Source organism: Ovis canadensis, chromosome 3 (assembly GCF_042477335.2).
Source record: "Ovis canadensis isolate MfBH-ARS-UI-01 breed Bighorn chromosome 3, ARS-UI_OviCan_v2, whole genome shotgun sequence".
In the NCBI taxonomy this organism is placed as follows: Eukaryota; Metazoa; Chordata; class Mammalia; order Artiodactyla; family Bovidae; genus Ovis; species Ovis canadensis.
Genome location: NC_091247.1, coordinates 85,966,916 through 85,990,377, shown reverse-complemented (window position 1 = coordinate 85,990,377; position 23,462 = coordinate 85,966,916). Strand labels below are relative to the sequence as shown.

General features: G+C 37.2%; 1 protein-coding gene across 4 annotated transcripts in view; it reads right to left on the bottom strand.

Moving 5' to 3' along the window:
- The window catches only part of ATL2 (atlastin GTPase 2), a 69,852-nt gene that overhangs the window by 14,096 nt on the left and 32,294 nt on the right, over positions 1–23,462 (bottom strand). For all 4 annotated transcript variants that reach the window (XM_069583524.1, XM_069583528.1, XM_069583526.1 and 1 more), the window contains 2 exons: positions 2,632–2,766; positions 2,283–2,387 (listed from right to left, as the gene is read on the bottom strand). In XM_069583524.1, the coding sequence (XP_069439625.1) occupies positions 2,283–2,387; positions 2,632–2,766 (240 nt within the window). The remainder of the gene's footprint in view (positions 1–2,282; positions 2,388–2,631; positions 2,767–23,462) is intronic.

Here is a 23,462-nt window from a genome sequence, read left to right as displayed (position 1 = left end):
AAGAGAGAAACTGGAGAGAAGATACACTAGGTCCAGTCCTTCTGAATCAGATCTTTTACCAGATCACCTAGGCCACCAAAGGAGAAAAGTAGTAGGTGTCCATAGTTGCAGCCTCTGCTAAGAAATAACATATCTAAGAAAATAGGGTTACTCCAAATAGAGAACAATCTATTCTAACCGCAAAAAAGTGCTGATCCAACTTAACCACTTGGAGGTCAAGAAAATAAACAGCCACTATAAGCCAGCAAACTTAAAATGATTTTCTCAGCTAATTCCAAATAGGTACTTAAAAAGGAATTAATGATTGAGGTGATTAAACTCTATTTAAACTTAAAAACTGAGAGCATGACCAACCTATTCTCACTGATATGGACCTTAGCATTTAAAAAATAGGCCCAGATCCTTTCATTGTCAGGGCCAGATTATAAACAGCAGAGAAAAGATTTGTTTACTGTAGATCATTAGTACTTAGTATACTGTGTTGTACTCGTATACCACACTGTACTTAACAAGATGCTCAACAATTATTTTTTGAAAAAATAAATGACAAAGGGATCAGTCTGTCATTAGCCTATCAATCATATAACTTACATAATAAGAAAGGACAGAAATCCGGCCTCAAGAATCAGGAAAGAAGTAATAATAAAAAATAATTTCAGGGACTTCCCTGCAAATTCAGTGATTAAGACTCTGTGCTCCCAAGGCAGGGGGAATGGGTTCGATCCCTGATTAGGGAACTAAGATCCCACGTGCCGGTCAGTGCGGCCTTAAAAAACAACAAAAAATTAATCTTTTTGATTATTTAGTTTACAAAGCGCTTTTTTATGCATTATCGCATTCGGATTTCATTTCTGACTGCACACAAAATCACATTATGAGACAGTCAAGCAAAGCTAGAATTTTCATTTTACAATAAGAAAATGGCTTTAAGTTTCCAAAATTAGGCCTCTCACTATCATAAAGTTAAATAAACAACAGAACGCCACAGTATAAGTTTTAGGACAGAGAGCTTATAATTAAAGCAAGTCAGAGAGTCAGCTAATCTGAAGGGCTATAATGTGATAATACAAACACAAAAATGTGGCTTCTGGTTGCCTCAGGAAAATGGCAGTTGTGCCACCCTGTAAAATCGGAAAAAAAAAAGTAGAACAAATAGGAAAAGAGAGATTCTAAGGGTCCCCAATAACATCATTTAGTTTATAGAGACAGGTATCTCCATCGCTATAATAAAAAGAAGCCCCTTCTCTTTTATCTCGTAATAATATCCACAAGTTGTTTCCACTGACAGCTAGATACTTCGAATTGAGGAAGGAGAAGGGAACTTTAATCGAGGCTAGTCGTACACTCCAGACACCAAGGGAAAGCACAGAAGCCAAGGCACTGTGACGGCATCACCTATAGTCTCTCATCAGTAGGAAATATTTCTTGCCTCAGGAGAGGCACATACTCTTTAAAATATTTGCAAATATGTATCTTGAAACATCACCAGCTGGACCTAACCACCATACTTCAATAATTCTTTTTTCAGCCAGAGAAGTATCGACCACAGATGAGCCCATAAAAGGGAAAGTAAAAAAATACAAAATGACCTGTGGTGGTTTAATTCAGTCCAATCAGTCTACATTATACAGAAAAAAGATGTCCTAGCTCAAAGAGACTAGAACTTGACACAACACCAAACATAACTAGGGTATAGCATAAGTGAAAAAAGAAAAGAATTTTACTCCTTTCTAAGTGGAAACAGGTGCTATCCTAGATTATATAAACATTACTTAGGTTTCCTAAGTTAAATATGACCCTAGTTTATTATATAAACATACCTCCATTCATCCAAATAATCAAGTACTAGTTGCCATGCACATCCAGTAGAAAACTAAATTTAATTACTTGGTTTTGCTGTTTGGTCGATTTAGCCAAAAAATAAAAATACACTCTACATTTTACTGTATCTGGCAGCCACAGTATCAACTGAATATCCTTGAGTTCAATTAAGGATAATATACAATAATATATACTCCTTAAAAAAAAAGAGCATTGATGCCACAACAAAATACCAAAGACACTGGCTACTGGTTCACTGCTTCCCCGCTAAGCACTTAAAAGTACGAAATTTCACATTGTAAGCCCAGACAGCAAGCACAGAAACGTAAGTGAGCAATAAGAAATGTAAATAGTTTCTCTAATTTTGGTCCTTCTTTTCTTCCATCAAATAGCATTCTGAGGAAAAGCAAAGGTATTAGAGTTATGTGAACTGATCATGCTAGAGCATCCCTGTGTCTCACCTGAACAGAACTAGTCATGGTGCTCAGAGCAAACACTGTGGCACAATCCTTGATAGTTGACTGGCTGTCAAAGGCACCCTGGGTATCCATTAGCAGCACAGCCACCTAGGAATTTAAAAGTTTGAAATACTAAGTAAAAACTCACCAACAGTGATTTATGAAAGTCAAATATAAAACGGTTACCATAAATATCAGTAATTAAGTCAAGAAAAGTACATATCTCACACATTTTGACATAATAGTCCACATGTTTAAGTTACCAGATAATAAGAGTTCTGTGTTGTTTTGCTCAAGAAATAAGGAAGAAAAAACAGTAAAAAAAAAAAAAAAACTATAAAAAGAATTTTACTTTTGTTCCATTAGGTCTCTCGATCACAAATACTTCATTCCAGACTTGTATGCCTGTTGTTTCTCTTTCGCAACCACCTCGCCATGTAAAGCCAGTCAATGGTTCATTGTTTCCACCAATCCAACTCTGAGAATCCTGTTGAAATCAAGCATAAATATAAAATAAAACACACAAAAATAAGAACTCAAAAGGAATGTAGGAAATCACCCAATCTTTACAACATTGTAAATCAACTACACTTCAATAAAAATTTTAGGAAAAAAAGAAAGAAATCATCCACTCCTTATTTTATAGATAAGGCCGGTACATCCAGGGAGATAAAATATACTGTAACATTAAACAAGCAGTTACAAAAACAGTCCCAAATCCCACATCCTTCACAGAGGGACCTGAACCTTCTCAAATCTGCTCACATTTTCACTCTAGGCTTCTAGATAAGTGGGGTCACACCCACTTTTCCCACTTTGGAAAGACTTCCTATGTTCAAAATCATAAAAATAGGATACCAGCTATTTTGACACCTCCTTCTACAAAACCAAGTTCCAGACAGAATGACTGTCAAAACAGCACTGCTCTCTTAGAATAGCTTATACTAAAATGTTTTCACACTGCCTTAATTTTCTCTTCAAAAAACATCAACTTTAAAAATAACCACAAGACTTGTATAAAATCTGATTCAAACAATCCAACTATAAGTCTTTTTCAAAACCAAAAGGGAAATCTGAATCCACACTGGGTATTGTATTAGATGGTGCTAAGCTGGGGTAAAGATGACTGTGTGACATAATAATGGCTCTGAGGTTGTAATAATAATAATAATAATAAAGCCTTATCTAGTTACAGTAAATACATAAGTAAAAGGGCAGAGAGGAAAACAGATGAAATAAGACCAGGAAAATGTGGGTGGGTACACTGGAGTTCATTATACGCTACTATTTTGGGGTATATTTAAATTTTTCTATAATAAAATGTTTCAGCACATACATTACGGGACTAAACTGTTGTAATATTATAAAATTATATGAAATTTAATATGCCATAAGCTAATTTATCTAGAAAATTAAATCTGGAATGATAAATGAGTTAACTTTGACATATATTAAGAGCCCTCTACTTTAAGTATATTTAAAGCCCATATACCCTTTTCTCAAAGTACCACCCCTCATAGGAAAAATTCCTTTGTTTCAGAAATACTTCTAATAAGCTTTACTATATAGTCCAAAATAGATAACAAAGCTCCAATTAGGGGTGGAGAAAGATGTGTAAGGTGGACTTAATGAGGAAAAGGCGGGAGAAAAAAGTGTTGCCCAAATTATCACTACTTAATATGAAGATCAGTCTTAAACATCAGTAGGCTTCCCTGGTGGCTCAGATGGTAAAACACAAACCATCTATAATTATTATTCCACAAAACTCCATCCCCAGTAGTTACCAATCCTATCACTTACAAAATTCTCTTGGACTCTCTTCTTCACTTTCAGTATCTTCAACTTAAGACCCTCATCCTCTGTTGGCCACAAGGCTGACACATGGTACAACTCTATTTATACTATATACTACAGACTTGTGCTTCAAGAAGCACCCTTCACAGGGATCAGAAGATTAACAGTACACCCTAGATAAGCCCAATTATAGTCTTGCACTAACTATAGTTTTTAGATGCTCCAAATCACCTTGAACCTCCCTGCTGTACCCTCCAACCCATCCTTCCCAACTGTCACTTAATGTTCTCAACAAGAAACCTAAAATCATGCCATGGTCCCACTAAAAAGCCATCTGTGGCTCCCCATTTCTTTACAGGACCATCTGGAGACCTGTTGTATACAATCCACCTTTACATTCCCTATCTCTGCTCCTAAAGTACCCCCAGCACATACACACATCTTCCAGTTTGTCCCACAACAAAAAAGGTCAATATTCCCAAATACATAGGTTGCTTAGCATCGCTATGCCTTTGCTCCATCTGGTCTCAGCCTAGACTGAGCGGGTGGTCAGGAAAAGAAACTCCAACTTTTCTGAACTCTTAAAGCCTATTACTGACACTTCAGGTGGCTCCCTTTAAATGGCTTTGCACTGCAGTGTAAGGGTAAGTATTGCGAGCACAGGTTATAAACCATCTGATTTACAAAACTGTTTCTACCAAAGTGCCTTCCTTATTCTACGTTCTCACACGTAGTACCTCATTCCCCAACAATGGCAAACTGATATTTAATGAACTGATTCAACCTACACAAGTAACTTAAAAGAATTTATCCTATTAGAGAAATCTGCTTTTATTCTACATATTACTTAATTTTACTTATTTTTTTCCCCTATCTCTTCTATGAGAATTTAAGTTCCATGAAGAAAAAAGTTTGTCATTTTTTTCCTCTCAAAACACAGGATAGTATCCCCAGAACACAGAATAGTGCCTGGCTCGCAGTAGGTGCTCAAAATATTTGCTCAATAAATACATTAAATTTTTTAAATTATTAAGCTTCAACATGTTCCTTTTTGCACATGGGTAAGAGAGATGGAAGAAATAAAATCCTTTCAATCACTGCTAGAAACAATACATGAATAAGAGAGTAAAGCTAAATTTTAAAAAGTATAGATGACTGAAATCATAGGCTAAGTAAGATGCTTGTTAACCTTACTATCTCCAAAAGAACTTTAAAAAGAACTGGTGTCTCATTAACAAAAGATGTACTAACTATATATTACTCTTCTTGGTTTACCCTGTAATGGAGATGTTTACTGCATTGCTAGTGTTCAGCCACTAAGTCGCCCAACTCTTTGTGACTCCACCCACTACAGCACATCAGGTTTCCCTGTCCCTCACTATCTCCTGGACTTTGCTCAAACTGATGTCATTGGGTTGGTGATGCCATTCAACCGTCTCAGCCTCTGCTGCCCACTTCTCCTCCTGCCCTCAGTCTTTCCCAGCATCAGCGTCTCTTCCAGTGAGTCGGCTCTTCACATCAGATCGATGCAAGTACTGGAGCTCCAGCTTCACCATTAGTCCTGCAATGAACGTTCAGGGTTGATTTCCTTTAGGACTGACTGGTTTGACTCCTTGCTCTTCAAGGGACTCTTCTCCATCACCACAGTTCGAAAGCATCGATTCTTCAGCGCTCAACTGCAGCCTGCCAGGCTCCTCTGTCCATGTAATTCTCCAGGCAAGATTACCATTTCCCCTCTAGGGTATCTTCCCAACCCAGGGATCAAACCTGGGTCTCCCACACTGCCGGCAGGTCCTTTACTGTTAGAGCCACCACAGCTTTGACTATACGGACCTTTGTCGGCAAAGTGATGTCTCTGTTTTTTAATACGCTGTCTAGGTTTGTCATAGCTTTCCTTCCAAGGAGCAAGCATCTTTTAATTTCATGGCTGCAATTACCATCTGCAGTGATTTTGGAGCCTGAGAAAATAAAGTCTGTCAATATTTCCACTTTTTCCCCATCTATTTGCCATGAAGTGATGGGACTGGATGCCATGATTTACTTTTTTGAATGCTGAGTTTTAAGCCAGCTTTTTTTTTTTTTTTAAATTTATTTATTTTTTTAATTTTAAAATCTTTAATTCTTACATACGTTCCCAAACATGACCCCCCCTCCCACCTCGCTCCCCACAACATCTCTCTGGGTCATCCCCATGCACCCGCCCCAAGCATGCTGCATCCTGCGTCAGACATGGACTGGCGATTCAATTCTTACATGATAGTATACATGTTAGAATTCCCATTCTCCCAAATCATCCCACCCTCTCCCTCTACCTCTGAGTCCAAAAGTCCGTTATACACATCTGTGTCTTTTTTCCTGTCTTGCATACAGGGTCGTCATTGCCATCTTCCTAAATTCCATATATATGTGTTAGTATACTGTATTGGTGTTTTTCTTTCTGTAAGCCAGCTTTTTTACTCTTCTCTTTCACCCTCATCAAGAGGCTCTTTAGGTCCTCTTAGCTTTCTGCCATTAGAGTGATATCATCTGCATATCTGAAGTTGTTGATATTTCTCCTGGCAATCTAGATTCCAGCTTGTGTGCTTCCTTCAGCCCGCATTTCCATGATGCACTCTGAATAGAAATAAGCAAGGTGACAATATACAGCCTTGACATATTCCTTCCCTAATTCTGAACTGGTCCATTATTCCACATCCAGTTCTAACTGTTGTTTCTTGACCTGTACACAGGTTTCTCAGGAGGCAGGTAAAGTGGTCTGGTAGTCCCATCTCGTTAAGAATTTTCCACAGCTTGTTGTGATCCACAATCAAAGGCGTTAGCGTAGTCAATGAAGCAGAAGTACTAAATTGATCAGTCAATAAAAGAATGAGAAAAAAGGTAAATCAGAGAACCTAGCTAATTAAAACCACTTAAGTTTTGACATTTCAAAACATGAAATTAAGAAGTCTTGTTATTTCTCTAACATACTGAACACTGGTATATTTTTAATAAGTCATTCAACAAATATTTATTGAACCCCTACTGTGTGCCAGCCACTGTTCTAGATTCAAGGGACAGAGCAGTGAAAAAGAACAAATATCTCTGCCCTCAGGAGCATGCTAATGAATTTGAGAAGGAGCCTCGCTCATAACAGATACTGTCTGCTGTCATAAGTTAGCAGAAGCAAACTTAAGACCTTGAAAAACAGTAACCTGATACCATTTACTAATACAGGTACAAAAACTAAAAATTTCAAAAATTATCTTAATCCTCCAGTTAAAAAAAAAAAAAAGCTTACTGAATAAGTCCCAGTTGCAAAAGGCATCTCAGCTGGAAAGACTTGAACTTTGAATGTAGTCAAATATTATAGTGAATAAACACAAATCCTTGCCAAAAAGACTCACCAATATAATATAATTATCAACAATAAAGAACCCCTACCTGCTCTAAACAATAAGAAACAAATTCTTATTTCACCATAGGAAAGATAACATTCTCTAGCAACAAAGTGAAACAAAATCTAGGTTAATCTGCACACTGAGTTGGTGGTCCAGCCAGGTCTCCTAACTTCAACAACCGGCAGGCCAAAAGACAAAGGTGCACTGAGAAGCCTAACAACTCAACACAGCTATAAGGAAAATGGACAGAAGGATGAAATTAAAGATCCAAGTAGCTGTACAACAAAATGGCAGATCCTTCCAAGCTATGCAGCATTCCTCATAAAAACATAACAGATAAAAATCTTAATCTGTATAAACTAGTACCTAACTTAGGAGGTAGGTTATTAACAGCAAACACCCAAACGATAGAATAAGCTAATATTAACATTCTGACCACCAAGCATAACTTAAAGAGTTTTCATTTGAATACGTAAGACTACTCTGCAAGTCCTAGAGCAAATTAAGAAACATTAGACTTTGAAAACAACTTTAAAACTGTCTAACATCTTACCCATCTCCTCATCCAACTCTTCCCTTTTGGGGCTGGACAGACAGATAGCATAATGACTGACCTAAGTCACAAGCTCAGACAAAGGACAACTATATCAACTTAGCTACACGCCAAAGAAGAATAAGTTTAAATAATCTTTTTTTCTTATGATTCTGGTTCAACGATGACCTTGACCTGGAAGACACGCTTAGTAAAATAAGCCAGATACAAAATAACAAAATTGTATGATTATACTTACATGAAATATCTAGAGTAGTTAAACTCATAGAGACAGAAAGTGGAAAAGCAGTTATCAGGGGCTGGAGGAAGGAGTTTATTGTGTACAGATCTTCAGTCTGGGAAAATGAAAAAGTTCTGGTGATGACTGCACAATAATATGAACAGTCTTAATGCCATTAAATTGTACACTTAAAAGTGACTAAAAAGGGAAATTGTTATGCATTTTTTAACCACAATTTTTCAAGTGTACTTAAGTGCTACTAGAACAGGAAAGGGAAAACACTTCTAGTTTGGTGTTGAGACCTGATTTTATAGCCTTCCACTGGACTTCTGGTCTCAGTGCTCCCATGTATAAAGCTAATGTAAAAAAGCAGATCAGCCTCACAACAAGAAAAAAGCTCAACATGAAAACCAATGACCTTTCTTTCTCTGATCAGAGAATCAGGGTCACAGGGAAAATTGCACACTGAACTCTGGAGAGAGGGCAATACAAAGAATTGCAAGCCGAAAGTCAGTTTACCAGAAGCAGAAACTCCTAGAGCAAACTGAAGAAACACTTAAATTAATATGGACAAACTGCTGGAAGCTAAAGGAAACTAGCTTGAGACCTAAGAGCTCCTGTGGAGGTTCATTTTTACCACAAGAAGTTCCCTGAGGTTCTCTCTGTTTGTTTTGAACCTGCCACACGGTTTGTGGAATCTTAGTTCCTCGACCAGGGATTGAACCCAAGCCATGGCAGTGAAAGCACTGAGCCCCAAAGAACTGGACCACCAGGGAATTCCCTGCAACCATTTTCAAACACACACGGGGCAAGTAAGCCCTGAGAGCAGTCCCCACTAACAAAGGCCAGCCCTTCAAGGCAAACTACCTGATCAGAGCTTTATCTAACTCTGGGAAAGTCCAATTCATCAACTCCAGTTCCCTCTAGCCTTCCTGTTTCAAGCAAAGGGAGAAAAAAAATTTCTGAAGGTCACAGCCCAGGGACTCAGGTCCACTTACAAAACTGAAATTTAATAATAAAATGATAAAGCTCTCCTCACACACACATTACCACCACATCAATCAATGGATTACAACTGACACAGCGGCAAGACAGAGATTCTATTTAAGGAGTTCTTAGGGAAACCCAAGGACAATGGAGGAGGGGAGAGAATATCGAAGTCTATGGGATCTAAAGCAGCAAACTTTAAAAACACCTCCGAGCTAGAACTAGATTAACATAAAATTTCATAGTAAAAGCTTAACTCTCAGTTCCGATTTTCTGATAGTTCATGTCTGATAAGTACAGTTCAGTTCAGTCGCTCAGTCGTGTCCGACTCTGTGACCCCATGAATCGCAGCACGCCAGGCCTCCCTGTCCATCACCAACTCCCGGAGTTCACTCAGACTCATGTCCATCGAGTCCGTGATGCCATCCTGCCATCTCATCCTCTGTCGTCTCCTTCTCCTCCTGCCCCCAATCCCTCCCAGCATCAGAGTCTTTTTCAGTGAGTCAACTCTTCGCATGAGGTGGCCAAAATACTGGAGTTTCAGCTTTAGCATCATTCCTTCCAAAGAAATCCCAGGGCTGATCTCCTTCAGAATGGACTGGTTGGATCTCCCTTGCAGTCCAAGGGACTCTCAAGACTCTTCTCCAACACCACAGTTCAAAAGCATCAATTCTTCGGCGCTCAGCCTTCTTCACAGTCCAACTCTCACATCCATACATGACCACTGGAAAAACCATGGCCTTGACTAGACAGACCTTAGTCGGCAAAGTAATGTCTCTGCTTTTCAATATGCTATCTAGGTTGGTCATAACTTTTCTTCCAAGGAGTAAGCGTCTTTTAATTTCATGGCTGCAGCCACCATCTGCACTGATTTTGGAGCCCCCCAAAATAAAGTCTGACACTGTTTCCTATTTCCCATGAAGTGATGGGACCAGATGCTGTGATCTTCGTTTTCTGAATGTTGAGCTTTAAAGCAACTTTTTCACTCTCCTCTTTCACTTTCAAGAGGCTTTTTAGTTCCTCTTCACTTTCTGCCATAAGGGTGGTGTCATCTGCATATCTGAGGTTATTGATATTTCTGAGGTTATTGATATGGCAATCTTGATTCCAGCTTGTGTTTCTTCCAGTCCAGCGTTTCTCATGATGTACTCTGCATAGAAGTTAAAGAAGCAGGGTGACAATATACAGCCTTGACGTACTCCTTTTCATATCTGGAACCATTCTGTTGTTCCATGTCCAGTTCTAACTGTTGCTTCCTGACTTGCATACAGATTTCTCAAGAGGCAGGTCAGGTGGTCTGGTATTCCCATCTCTTTCAGAATTTTCCACAGTTTATTGTGATCCACACAGTCAAAGGCTTTGGCATAGTCAATAAAGCAGAAATAGATGTTTTTCTGGAACTCTCTTGCTTTTTTGATGATCTAACAGATATTGGCAATTTGATCTCTGGTTCCTTTGCCTTTTCTAAAACCAGCTTGAACATCAGGAAGTTCACGGTTCACATATTGCTGAAGCCTGGCTTCCTCATCAAAAGGTGAGGAAAAACAGACTGATGAGACAAAGCAATCAAAAGAATCAAACTCAGGTATAATGTAGATTTTGAAATATTAGACAGGAAATTTAAAGTAATAAGGTAAATATCATAAAAGTTCTAATTTTAAAAAGTGGAAACCATGCAAAAACAAGTAATACAAGCAGAGAGATGGAAACTCTAAGAAAGAATCAAAAGAAAATGTTAGATAGAAAAAATACTATTATAGAAATAAAGAATACCTTTAATATACCTGGGCTTTCCTTGTAGCTCAGCTGGTAAAGAATCCACTTGCAATGCGGAGACCTGGGTTCAATCTCTGGGTTGGGAAGACCCGCTGGAGAAGGGAAAAGCTACCCACTCCAGTATTCTGGCCTGGAGAATTCCATGGACTGTATAGTCCCTGGGGTCATAAAGAGCTGCACACCACTGAACGACTTTCACTTTTAATATACTTATCCACAGACTGGACACATCAACAAAAGAATCAGTGAACACAAACATGTATCAACAAAAACTTCCCAAACTGAAATGCATAGACAAAAAAGGATAAGAATAACAGAAGAGACTATTCAAGAACTGTGGGACAATTATAAAAAGGTATAAATAGTTATGGCTTCCCTGGTGGCGCAGTGGTAAAGAATCTGCTTGCAAGCAGGAGACATGGGTTCAATCAATATATAGGAAGGTATACTGGAGGAGGAGATGGCAACCCACTCCAGTATTCTTGCCTGGAAAAGCCTATGGACAGGGGAGCCTGGTGGGCTATAGTTATAGTCCATGGGGTCATAAAGAGTCGGACACGACTGAGTGACTAAACCAGTAAATAGGTATAATGGGAATACCAGAAGGAGAAGGGGAAAAAGCATAAAAGAAACATCAGAAGTAATCAATTCAGTTCAGTCGCTCAGTCATATCTGACTCTGCCACCATGGACTGCAGCACACCAGGCTTCCCTGCCTATTACCAACTTCTGGAGCTTGCTCAAACTCATGTCCATCGAGTCGGTGATGCCATCCAACCATCTCACCCTCTTGTCAGCCCCTTCTCCTCCTGCCTTCAATCTTTCCCAGCATCAGGGTCTTTTCAAATGAGTCAGTTCTTCACATCAGGTGGCCAAAGTACTGAAGTTTCAGCTTCAACATCAGACCTTCCAATGAATATTCAGAACTGATTTCCTTTAGGATGGACTGGTTGAATCTTCTTGCAGTCCAAGGGACTCTCAAGAATCTTCTCCAACACCACAGTTCCAACGCATCAATTCTTCGGTGCTCAGCTTTCTTTATAGTCCAACTCTCATATCCACACATGACTACTGGAAAAACCATAGCTTGACTAGATAGACCCTTGTCAGCAAAGTAGTATCTCTGCCTTTTAGTAAGCTGTCTAGGTTGGTCATAACTTTTCTTCCAAGGAGCAAATGTCTTTAATTTCATGGTAATAATGGCTGAGAATCTTCTAAAATTAATGACAAATACTAAAGAACAGATCTAAGACAATCAGATAACACCAAGGCATATCACAGCCTAACTGCAAAATGACAAAGACTAAAAGGAAATCCCAAAAGAAAACAAAGACAAAAACACTTATATCTATGGAGGATCAAAGAACAATAAGAATCACTTTGGACTTCTAGTCTGAAACCATACCAACAGGAAGAAAATGGAATGAAACATGTAAAGTGTTAAAAGAAAAAAGCCACCAACCTAAAATTCTGTATCCAGTAAAGTTATCCTATAAAAGTGAAGGAGAAATAAATTCTTCTTCAGATAAAAAATGAAGGATGTTGTCACCAGTACACCTGCCTTGTAAGAAATGTTAAAAGTTCTTCACAAAGAAAGAAAATAATAACGCTGGAAACTCAGACACATATATAAAAGAATATCAGAGAAAGACAAGAAAATCTTTTATTCTTCCCTTAATTCATCTAATAGACAACAGCATGTCCAAAGTTCTAATTGCAACAATGTATTAGGTGATTATGGTACATACAGAGAGGAAATTAACAACATAAGGTATAGCAGGGAGGCACTGGGAATACTCTGTCATAAGGTACCTGTACTACCCATAAAACAGTATAGTAATATTCTAAAAGCAAACTTAGATCAGTTGTAAATGTATATTGCAAACTCCAGGCAATTAGATTTTAATGTTTAAATAAATAGATACACTAAGAAAGAACAGAATGTGGAATCACATAAAATAGTGAATTCAAGCTAAAGAAGGCAGAAAAGAGAATAAAAAAGAACCAACAAGTATCAATAATCACTTCAGACATACATGACTGAAATAAACCAGTTAAATGAAAGAAACTGTCATTGGATTAAAAATAAATCCAACTATTTGCTCTCCACAAAAAAAACCAGTTTAGACACAAAGAAAAGGAATGGAGAAAGATACACAATGCTGCTACTGTTAAGTCGCTTCAGTCGTGTCCAACTCCGTGCGACCCCATAGACAGCAGCCCACCAGGCTCCCCCGTCCCTGGGATTCTCCAGACAAGAACACTGGAGTGGCTTGCCATTTCCTTCTCCAATGCACGCTAACACTAATCAAATAAAAGCTAGAGTAGCTATACTAATTTCAGACAGAGCTGACTTTAAGACAAGGAAATTATCATTATAAAGAGCAGTAATACATAATGATAAAAGGAGTCATTTCTCCAGAAAAACTTGACAATTTTCAATGTGCTTAATAAGAAAGCATCAAAATATATGAGGCAAAAACTGAATTCCAAGGACAAACAAGAAAATCCGCTATTACACTTGGAGACGTCAACACCCCTCAATCAGTAATTGACAGATTCAGAAGACAAACTATCAGTTCCCTGATAGTACAGTTGGTAAAGAATCCGCCTGCAATGCAAGAGACCCTGGTTTGATTCCTGGGTGGGAAAGACCCACTGGAGAAGGAACAGGCTACCCACTCCAGTATTCTTGGGCTTCCTTTGTGGCTCAGCTGGTGAAGAATCCATCTGCCATGTGGGAGACCTGGGTTCGATGACTGGATTGGGAAGATCCCCTGGAGAAAGGAAAGCCTACCCACTCCAGTATTCTGGCTCGGAGAATTCCATGGACTATAGAGTCCATGGCGGCAAAGAGTCGGACATGGCCGAGAGACTTTCATTTTCAAGGATACAGCTGAACTAAACAGCACCAACATTCAAGCAGATCTAACTGACCTTATAGAATCCTTCATCCAACAATGGACTACACATTCCTCTCAGTCTCATACAGAACATTTCCCAAAACAGAACCCTGAACAGATCATACAAAGCATGCTATCAGACCACAAATGAATTAAACTAGAGACCAATAATGTAAACATAGCTGGAAAACCCCACAATAGTAGAAGTGTACACAACACACTTCTAAATAACACATGGGTCAAAAAAATCCCAACAGAAAATTTTAAGTATTTTGAACTAAATGAAAATGAGAAAAACAACTTATGAAAACAGGTGAAATGCAGTGACAGCAATGATTAGAAAAGAATTTATAGAACCGGGTGCACATATTAGGAAAGAGATCCAAAACCAAAACTAGAATAATAATTTTTAACCTAAAGAAGCAGAATAAAATTACAGCAGAAACCTTAATAACACTGAACACAAGAAAAAAGGATAGCAAGACAACAGGAAAAAAAAATCAAACCAAACCTGCTCCTTTAAAAGATCAATAAAATTGTTTTGAAAGAGAAAAGATAAAAATATCAGAAATTAGAGGAATCAAAACTACTAATTTCATGGACTTTAGAAAGATAATAAAAGAATATTAAGGACAATTCTATGCCCACAATTTTGATAACTGACTTGAAGTGGATTGATTATTTGTAAGAAATAAACTACCAAACTCACATGAGGAAAAAAATACATCATCTGAATAGGTCTGTATCTACTAATGAAATTTAATCAACAATTAATAATCTTCAAAGAAGAATGAACTAAGTTCAGACAGTTTCACTGCTAAGTTCTTCCAAACATTTAAGGAAGAAATGATACTAGTTCTCTCTAAGCTTTTCCAAGACATAGAAGCAGAGGGAATACTTCCTAATTCATTCTATGAGGCCAGTGCTATCTTAATATCAAAACCAAATGAAGACATTTAAAAAAAAGAAAACTAAAGACCAATATATTTCAGGAATATAGATGTAACAATACTCAACAAAATACTAGAAAATTGAATCCAACAATGTATAAAAAGAATTATATACCACAACTTAGTGGACTACTCTAGGGATGCAAGGCTAACTCAACATTCAAAAAATTAATATGATCCATTTCATTGAAAACGTGAGAAAGTTCCAGAAAAACATCTATTTCTGCTGTACTGACTATGCCAAAGCCTCTGACTGTGTGGATTACAACAAACTGTGGAAAATTCATAAAAGAGATAGGAATACCAGACCACCTGACCTGCCACCTGAGAAATCTGTATGCAGGTCAAGAAGCAACAGTTAGAACTAGACATGGAACAACAGACAGTTTCCAAATTGGGAAATAAGTATATCAAGGCTGTATATTGTCACTCTGTTTATTTAACTTATGTGCAGAGAACATCATGAGAAATGCTGGACTGGATGAAGCACAGCTGGAATCAAGACTGCCGGGAGAAATATCAGTAACTTCAGATACACAGATGGTATCACCCTTATGGCAGAAAGTGAAAAAGAACCAAAGAGCCTCTTGATTAAAGTGAAAAAGGAGAGTGAAAAAGTTGCCTTAATACTCAACATTCAGAAAACTAAGATCATGGCATCTGGTCCCAACCACTTCATGGCAAACAGATGGGGAAACAATGGAAACAGTGTCAGACTTTATTTTGGGGGGCTCCAAAATCACTGCAGATGGTGACTCGCAGCCATGAAATTAAAAGACGTTTGCTCCTTGGAAGAAAAGTCATGACCAATCTAGACAGCATATTAAAAAGCAGAGATAGTACTTTGCCAACAAAGGTCCATCTAGTCAAGGCTATGGTTTTTCCAGTAGTCATGTATGGATGTGAGAGTTGGACTATAAAGAAAGCTGAGCACTGAAGAACTGATGCTTTAGAACTGTGGTGTCGGAGAAGACTCTTTGAGAGTCCCTTGGACTGCAAGGAGATCCAACCAGTCCATCGTAAAGGAAATCAGTCCTGAATATTCACTGGAAGGACTGATGCTGAAGCTGAAGCTCCAATACTTTTGCCACCTGATGCAAAGAACTGACTCATTTGAAAAGACCCTGATGTTGGGAATGATTGAAGGCAGGAGAAGGGCCCGACTGAGGATGAGATGGTTAATGGCATCACCAACTCGATGGACATGAGTTTGAGTAGGCTCCGGGAGTTGGTGACGGATAGAGAAGCCTCACATGCTGCAGTACAGGGGTCACAAACAGTCAGACACAACTGAGAGACTGAACTGATAAAATCAACAGACTAAAGAAAAACCATATGATCGTATGAATAGATGCAGAAAAGGCATCTGACAAAATCCAACATCCATTCATGATTTAAAAAGCAAACAAAAACTGTCTTAGCACACTAGAAAGAGAGAACTTCCTGAACCTAACAATATCTCTAAAACAATTCACACACAGCGGTGAAAACCTAAGTGTTTCTCCCTAAAGGTTAGGAAAGCAAGAAGAAGACATGCTCTTATCACCTGTATTCATCATTGTACTGGAGATTCTAGCCAGGACAATCAGCCAAGAAAAAAAGATAAGAGGTACTCAGATTGGAAGGGAAAAAGAAAAACTATATTTACAGATGACATGGTCATATATATATATAACATTTACAAAGTCCACTAAAAAGCTATTTGAATGAATAAATGAGTTAAACAAGATTTCAGGATAAAAGATCAACATAAAAATATCAATTGTATACTTACAACGAACAACCTGAAAATGAAATTAAGAAAACAATTCTATTTTTAACATCATCAAATGAGGAGTAAATTTAACAAAAGTATAAAAAATACAAACTACAAAACATTTTACCCCCCAAGCTGGATTTATTTATTTAAAGATAACCCACATAAATGGAAAAACATGCCATGTTCAAAGATCAAAGTGCTTAATATTCAGACAACATTACCCAAACTAATCTTTTAGATTCAATACAATCACCAAAAGAATCCCAACTAACCTCTCACAGAAAATGACAGGCTAAGTCCAAAATACATACTGAATTGCAAGGGACCTAGAACAACCTTGAGAAAAGAAAAATGAAAAAATAAGAGAACTCATTTCCTATTTTGAAAACTTACTATAAAGCAACAGTAATCAAGACATTCTAGTACTGGCTTAGAATAGACCAACACAATAGAATTGAGAGTGCAGAAATAGTCACATGTCTATGACCAACTAATTGTCAACAAGGGTGCCAAGAGCATTCAATGGGGAGATAGCCTTTCCAACAAATGGTGCTGGGACAACTGGATAAGCACATCCAAAAGAATGAAGCTGAATCCTTATACCATACCATTAGCATTCATTATTACATATTAATGTACTATATACATAATTAGTAAAAATATGTTAAATTAACATATTGATAATTATAGGATCAGTCATAAGCCAAAGGTGGAGACAACCCACTAACAATGAATGGATAAAGAAAATGAGGTATATTTATACAACAGAATCTTATTCATTCTTAAGAAGGAAGGAAGCACCAGTAATACTAGAGCATGTAAACAAACATTTAAAACATTATGCTAAGTGAAAGAAACAAATCACACAAAAGACAACATATTATATGACTTCATTTATATGTATGCCCAGAATAGGCAGAATCAGAGAGACAGAAAATAAGATTATAGCTCCTCAGGGCAAGAGGCTGGGAGAAGAGGTTATAAGGGATAGGTGGGTTAACAGCTTAAAAAGTACAGGGCTTCATATTTTTCATTCTGAGGTGATAAAAATGTTCTAAAATTTATTGTGATGATGATTATACAACTGTGAATATACTAAAATCATGGGACTGTGTATTACCGGTTTCAAGTAGATGAAATTATATATTATATGTGAATCATACTTCAATAAAGCTGTTAAAAGAAAAACAAAGTATCAAATACACTTCGTACATGAACTTAACAAGAGACTCCCAGTCATACAAAACCCAGCCTATAACAAACACTACAGAAGTCTAAGAGGAAAAAGAATGGTCCACTGGCAGTTCTGTTAAATGTCCATATACTACTGCAACGTGGCATAAATCCTATTATTTTAACTTGCTTCTTGACAAAAGGATTACAGTGAACATTCCCTAAAGCTTCTATAGAAAATACATCCTATTAACTATAGAAAGAAACATGGCAAGAAAAAAAATGTTTTAAAGAGTGAGAAAAAAGAAATCTTGAACTAGAACTCACTGAGTCAAACATCGAAACTGTCCCAGGGGGAATAGGGGAATGAAGCAGGGAGTTAATCACTTAAAAATTTCTTTCTCCTCCAAAAAAAGTTAGTATTAAGGAACTTAAATTCTATAAAACTGTTTTAACTCCCCAAATGTTTTAAAGCTGGTGTTTGAGTAATCAGTGCTTATGTATAACAGTATATTACTTGAGATATTCTTCAAAAAAATGACCTCATAAAGTCAATTATTTTAGAGAAAGTAAATTTTCACTTGCAAGAACAAATACTTTGGAATAGAAAAAGGTCTACTGGAAAAAATAATTAATGCTCTCTCAAGTACAAAACTGAAATAAATGATAACATAGGTATAACACTTTTGATATCACAAAACAGGCAGTACATACATTTGGAGCTTAAAACTAGAAAGGTATTTCAAAGGCTGACAGATGACTGAACATTTTCAGGGAATAGATTCAGAAATGCAACCAAGAAAGGCCCTCCTAAAACATGGCAATAAGGACTTTGAACAACGTATTGTAGCCTCCTTCACGTCATCTGATTCCTCTGGCTTTGACAACATCTGATGAAGCCTTCTAAGTGAAATCACACTAATTTTAAATCTGCATATGAAAGAACAGAAATATACAATTCAGAAATCAAGGGAAAATCTAATATGCTAACAGAAAGAAAGTAGTCAACAGTCCACATAACCTCTATACCCAACTCTTTAGTGTATTTTCAGCAGACAAAATAAGCCCACCAATTTTTATTTTTCCTTACTGAATCTTAAAACTCTGACCAAGTTCTGCCTGCTTCTTACAGAAGCAAAAATAGTAACAATATCAAATTTTCAATTTCAGCAGTTTGTTACCTAAGTTATATTCAGTGTATCACTTGGAATAGGTGAAATATTCAAAAGCAAATTCAGTTAAAGCAATAATTAAATGAATAAGCTAAACTTTTACATTAAATCTGGCAATTAAATCATGCCATTAGGAATGTTAGGATCAAAATTTTTTCAGTAGTGGTTTTACCAATTTTGTACTCCCATCAGCGATGTGTAAAGGAATTTTGATCCTAACATTCCTACTCCTGGGTATAAACTCAACAGAAATAAGTGCTTACATCACCAAGACTTTTATAAGAACATTCATTATAGCTTAATCCTAACAAACAAAAATTACAAACAACCCATAAGTCTGTCAATTCAGTTCAGTTGCTCAGTCGTGTCCGACTCTTCACAACCCCATGGACTGAAGCATGCCAGGACCCCCTGTCCATCACCAACTTCTGGAGTTTACCCAAACTCATGTCCATCGAGTCGGTGATGCCATCCAACCGTTTCATCCTCTGTCATCCCCTTTTCCTCCCGCCCCCAATCCTTCCCAGCATCAGGGTCTTTTCAAATGAGTCAACTCTTTGCATGAGGTGGCCAAAATACTGGAGCTTCAGCTTCAACATCAGTCCTTCCAATGAACGCTCAGGACTAATCTCCTTTAGGATGGACTGGTGGGATCTCCTTACAGTTCAAGGGACTCTCAAGAGTCTTCTCCAACACCAGAGTTCAAAAGCATCAATTCTTCGGCACTCAGCTTTCTTTCTAGTCCAACTCTCACATCCATATGTGATTACTGGGAAAACCTTAGCCTTGACTAGATGGACCTTTGTTAGCAAAGTAATGTCTCTGCTTTTTAATATGCTGTCTAGGTTGGTCATAACTTTCCTTCCAAGGAGTAAGTGTCTCTCAATTTCATGGCTGCAATCACCATCTGCAGTGATTTTGGAGCCCCCCCCAAAATTAAAGTCTGCCACTGTTTCCATTGTTTCCCCACCTATTTCCCATGAAGTGATGGGACCAGATGCCATGATCTTAGTTTTCTGAATGTTGAGTTTTAAGCCAACTATTTCACTCTCCTCTTTCACTTTCATCAAGAGGCTCTTTAGTTCTTCGATTTCTTCCATAAGGGTGGTGTCATCTGCATATCTGAGGTTATTGATATTTCTCCCGGAAATCTTGATTCCAGCTTGGGCTTCATCCAGCCCGGCATTTCTCATGATGTATTCTGCATGTAAGTTAAATAAGCAGAGTGACAAAATACAGCCTTGAAGTACTCCTTTCCTGATTCAGAACCAGTCTGTTGTTCCACATCCAATTCTAACTGCTGCTTCCTGATCTGCATACAGATTACTCCAGAGGCAGGTCAGGTGGTCTGGTATTCCACCTCTTTCAGAATTTTCCACAGTTTATTGTGATTCACACAGTCAAAGGCCTTGGCATAGTCAATAAAGCAGAAACAGATGTTTTTCTGGAACTCTCTTGCTTTTTCAATGATCCAGCGGATGGCAATTTGATCTCTGGGTCCTCTGCCTTTTTTAAAACCAGCTTGAATTTCTGGAAGTTCACGCTTCACATATTGCTGAAGCCTGGCTTGGAGAATTTTGAGCATTACTTTACTAGCGTGTGAGATGAGTGCAATTGTGCAGTTGTTTGATCATTCTTTGGCATTGCCTTTCTTTGGGATTGGAATGAAAACTGACCTTTGCCAGGCCTATGGTATCTTCATCCAATGAAATACCACTCAGCAATTAAAAAAGCAATTACTGATACATGCAACAACATGAATCTCTTAGACTTAATATTAAGTGAAAGAAACCAGACACGAGTGCACACTTTATGATTACATTTATATGAAATTCAAAAGTAGATAAAACTGATTGATGGCAATTTAAGTCAGAACAGCAGTGACTCCTGAGAGCTGGAAATAGTAGTAACTAGGAGAAAGAACAAGAGAGCCTTCTAGAGTGCTAAAAGTGCTGCTTTTCTTTATCTGAGAGGCAGTGGTCACAAAAGTATAACTCAATAAAAATTCACTGGCTGTACTAAGGCTTACCTACTTTGCTATATTTAACTCACACCACAAAATAAAAATAATAATAAAGTGACCCTAGGAAGAAACTTATAAAAGCATTATTCTTCCTCTAAATACATTTCTTTTTTAGAAAGCACAAGAAACCAAGTTTTTTTTTCATAGATTAACATTTCCAAGTCTTAATCTCAGATATTACTAGCCTTAGAGAAAAAAGTGAAACCAAGTTCAACATCCCATATACTGATCCTGATATAGTCATGCTTTTGGCAAATTATATGTAGTAGCACATATAATCCTTAAAGATAGTTCCTACTCTTGATCTCTGGAAGAAGTTCTGGGAGCAGCTCTTAAAATGGAGAAGAATAAAAACTATAGATAAGTCCCCTTAAAGTGCCACTAGAAATTATGATATAAACAGAGTCAAAACTCTTACTTATTAGGCACAGATTCCAGCAGGGAGCAAGAAAAGTTATCAGGCATGTACTCCTGTCAGTCTACTTCAATTTCTCAAGTAAACAATGAAAAGTAAACACTTAAAAAAGAACAACTGAGTGTAAGTATATAAATGGACCAAACATCATCTTACATAATAGTTTCTAGAATAAAGGCTCAGGCGTCCAATGGCCTGCCTTGGAATCCCGGCTGTGCCACTTACTCTGAGTTTCATTCTTCAACTCCAGGCTGAAATGCTAACACAACTCCAAAGCGTTACTGTGAATACTGAGATAATACCTGCTAAATGCTTAGGAATCAGAATACCCAGAAATCAGTAAAGATGCAAAAACTGTTACGTGAGAAAATAACATGCGCCTCCTCATAGAAGAAAGTATCATCTATGAAATGCTCTTGCCAAAAAGTCAAATCTGAGTCTAATCTAGGTTCAACTAACAATTTACAGGAAATTCACAAAACAAAAGAACAAGAAAACTGCACCAATGGGGTAAAATCAGCAAACCCAGAATGGGAAACTCTGTAAGACCAACAATCAAATTTTTTAACAAATAAGTTTACCAAGAAAAAGAAATGGAAGAAAATCTTAAAAGAATTAAAATCACTTTTTGCTAAAAATTATTAAGTACATGGGCATTCACTGTCTACTTTTATACATTAAAAATTGCTCACAAAAGTTTTTTAAAAAATAAGGAATGATTAAAAATAAATTTAAAAAATAAGAAATATTTAAAAAGGGAAGCAATTCTATAAAGGATTAAGAATCCTTATCTAAAACAGCTCCCATTACTTAGTGTTCAATATATCCCCCAAACTAAGTTTTACTAATTTAATTCTACATTACATTTCTACCTTCCTCAACTGATTCTTGAAATTGGAATCACTTTCATATGATCACTTGATCAACATTTTTCTAGCAATTCCTACTGACAACAGAGTAATCTACTTTTCTTCGGAAACACGTGAAGCAAAAATCAGCTTATTAAAACTTATTAGGATTATCCACTGACAATTAAATGGATTGAAAAAATGTATAATTATATAATGGAATATCAAAGTAACAAAAACAATGGACTATCACAGATGCAAAAACATGGGTAGTTCACAGATATGTTAATGAAATAAACCAAACATAAACCCATATCTTATGATTTCATTCATGTGAAGTTCAAAAACAGACAAAATTAGCCTGGGGTGAGAGTTCAGAATAGTGGTTACCTTTGAAGATATCAGCTGAGAAGGCTACAACAATGTGTAAGGTTCTACACCGTCTATTAGTTCAGAAATAACAAATATGACACATGTGTGGGCTGCTACGCCCCCTCTAAACAGCCACTACTAACTAATCAGAGATCAAATAAGAAATTGCACCTAAGGTGAAACTTGCTAGGCAAATGATCTAAGTTTCCTTCCCCTTCTAACATTCTATCTGTCACCTACTTGGAATCAAACACACTTGCAGTGAACAGCGCAGACACAGACAGATACAATATACACAAGCTAACTTAAGAAGTTAGAGCCTCAAAATACAGAAATCCATCATCTTTAAATGTAGTCTTTTTTTCTTTTTTTTAAAGAATAAGTCATTATACATTTCTCTATTTCAGATGTAAAATTCTGGAAAATAATCAAGTTTAAGTGGAAAAACTTTACCGTTTCTTTCTCAACTCCCAATTTCTGCAAAATAGTGTTCTTTAACATGAACTATATCCTTGATCCTCAGGTGTATTTAAGTATGCCTGCAGAGATTCCTACAAAAAGAATACTGAAAAACTTCCTGGAAAATCAACTAGGAATGTTTGCCTTATTACTTAATCTCAAGGTACATACACAGCCAGTTACAGATTTTACACAGAATTCGTAAAGATGTACACCACGACAGATGTTTAGACAATTACATAATTCTAAGTGTTACTTCCAGCACCTTCATGTGGCCTTCTGAACATTTAAAGCCTCTTACTATAAAGCCGTTCCCCCCTAAGTGTTCCACTCCAAAATTTCAATTCCTCCTTCTTGGTTCCTATCAAACTCTCATTCCCTCAGCCCAACTTTCAACTATTAG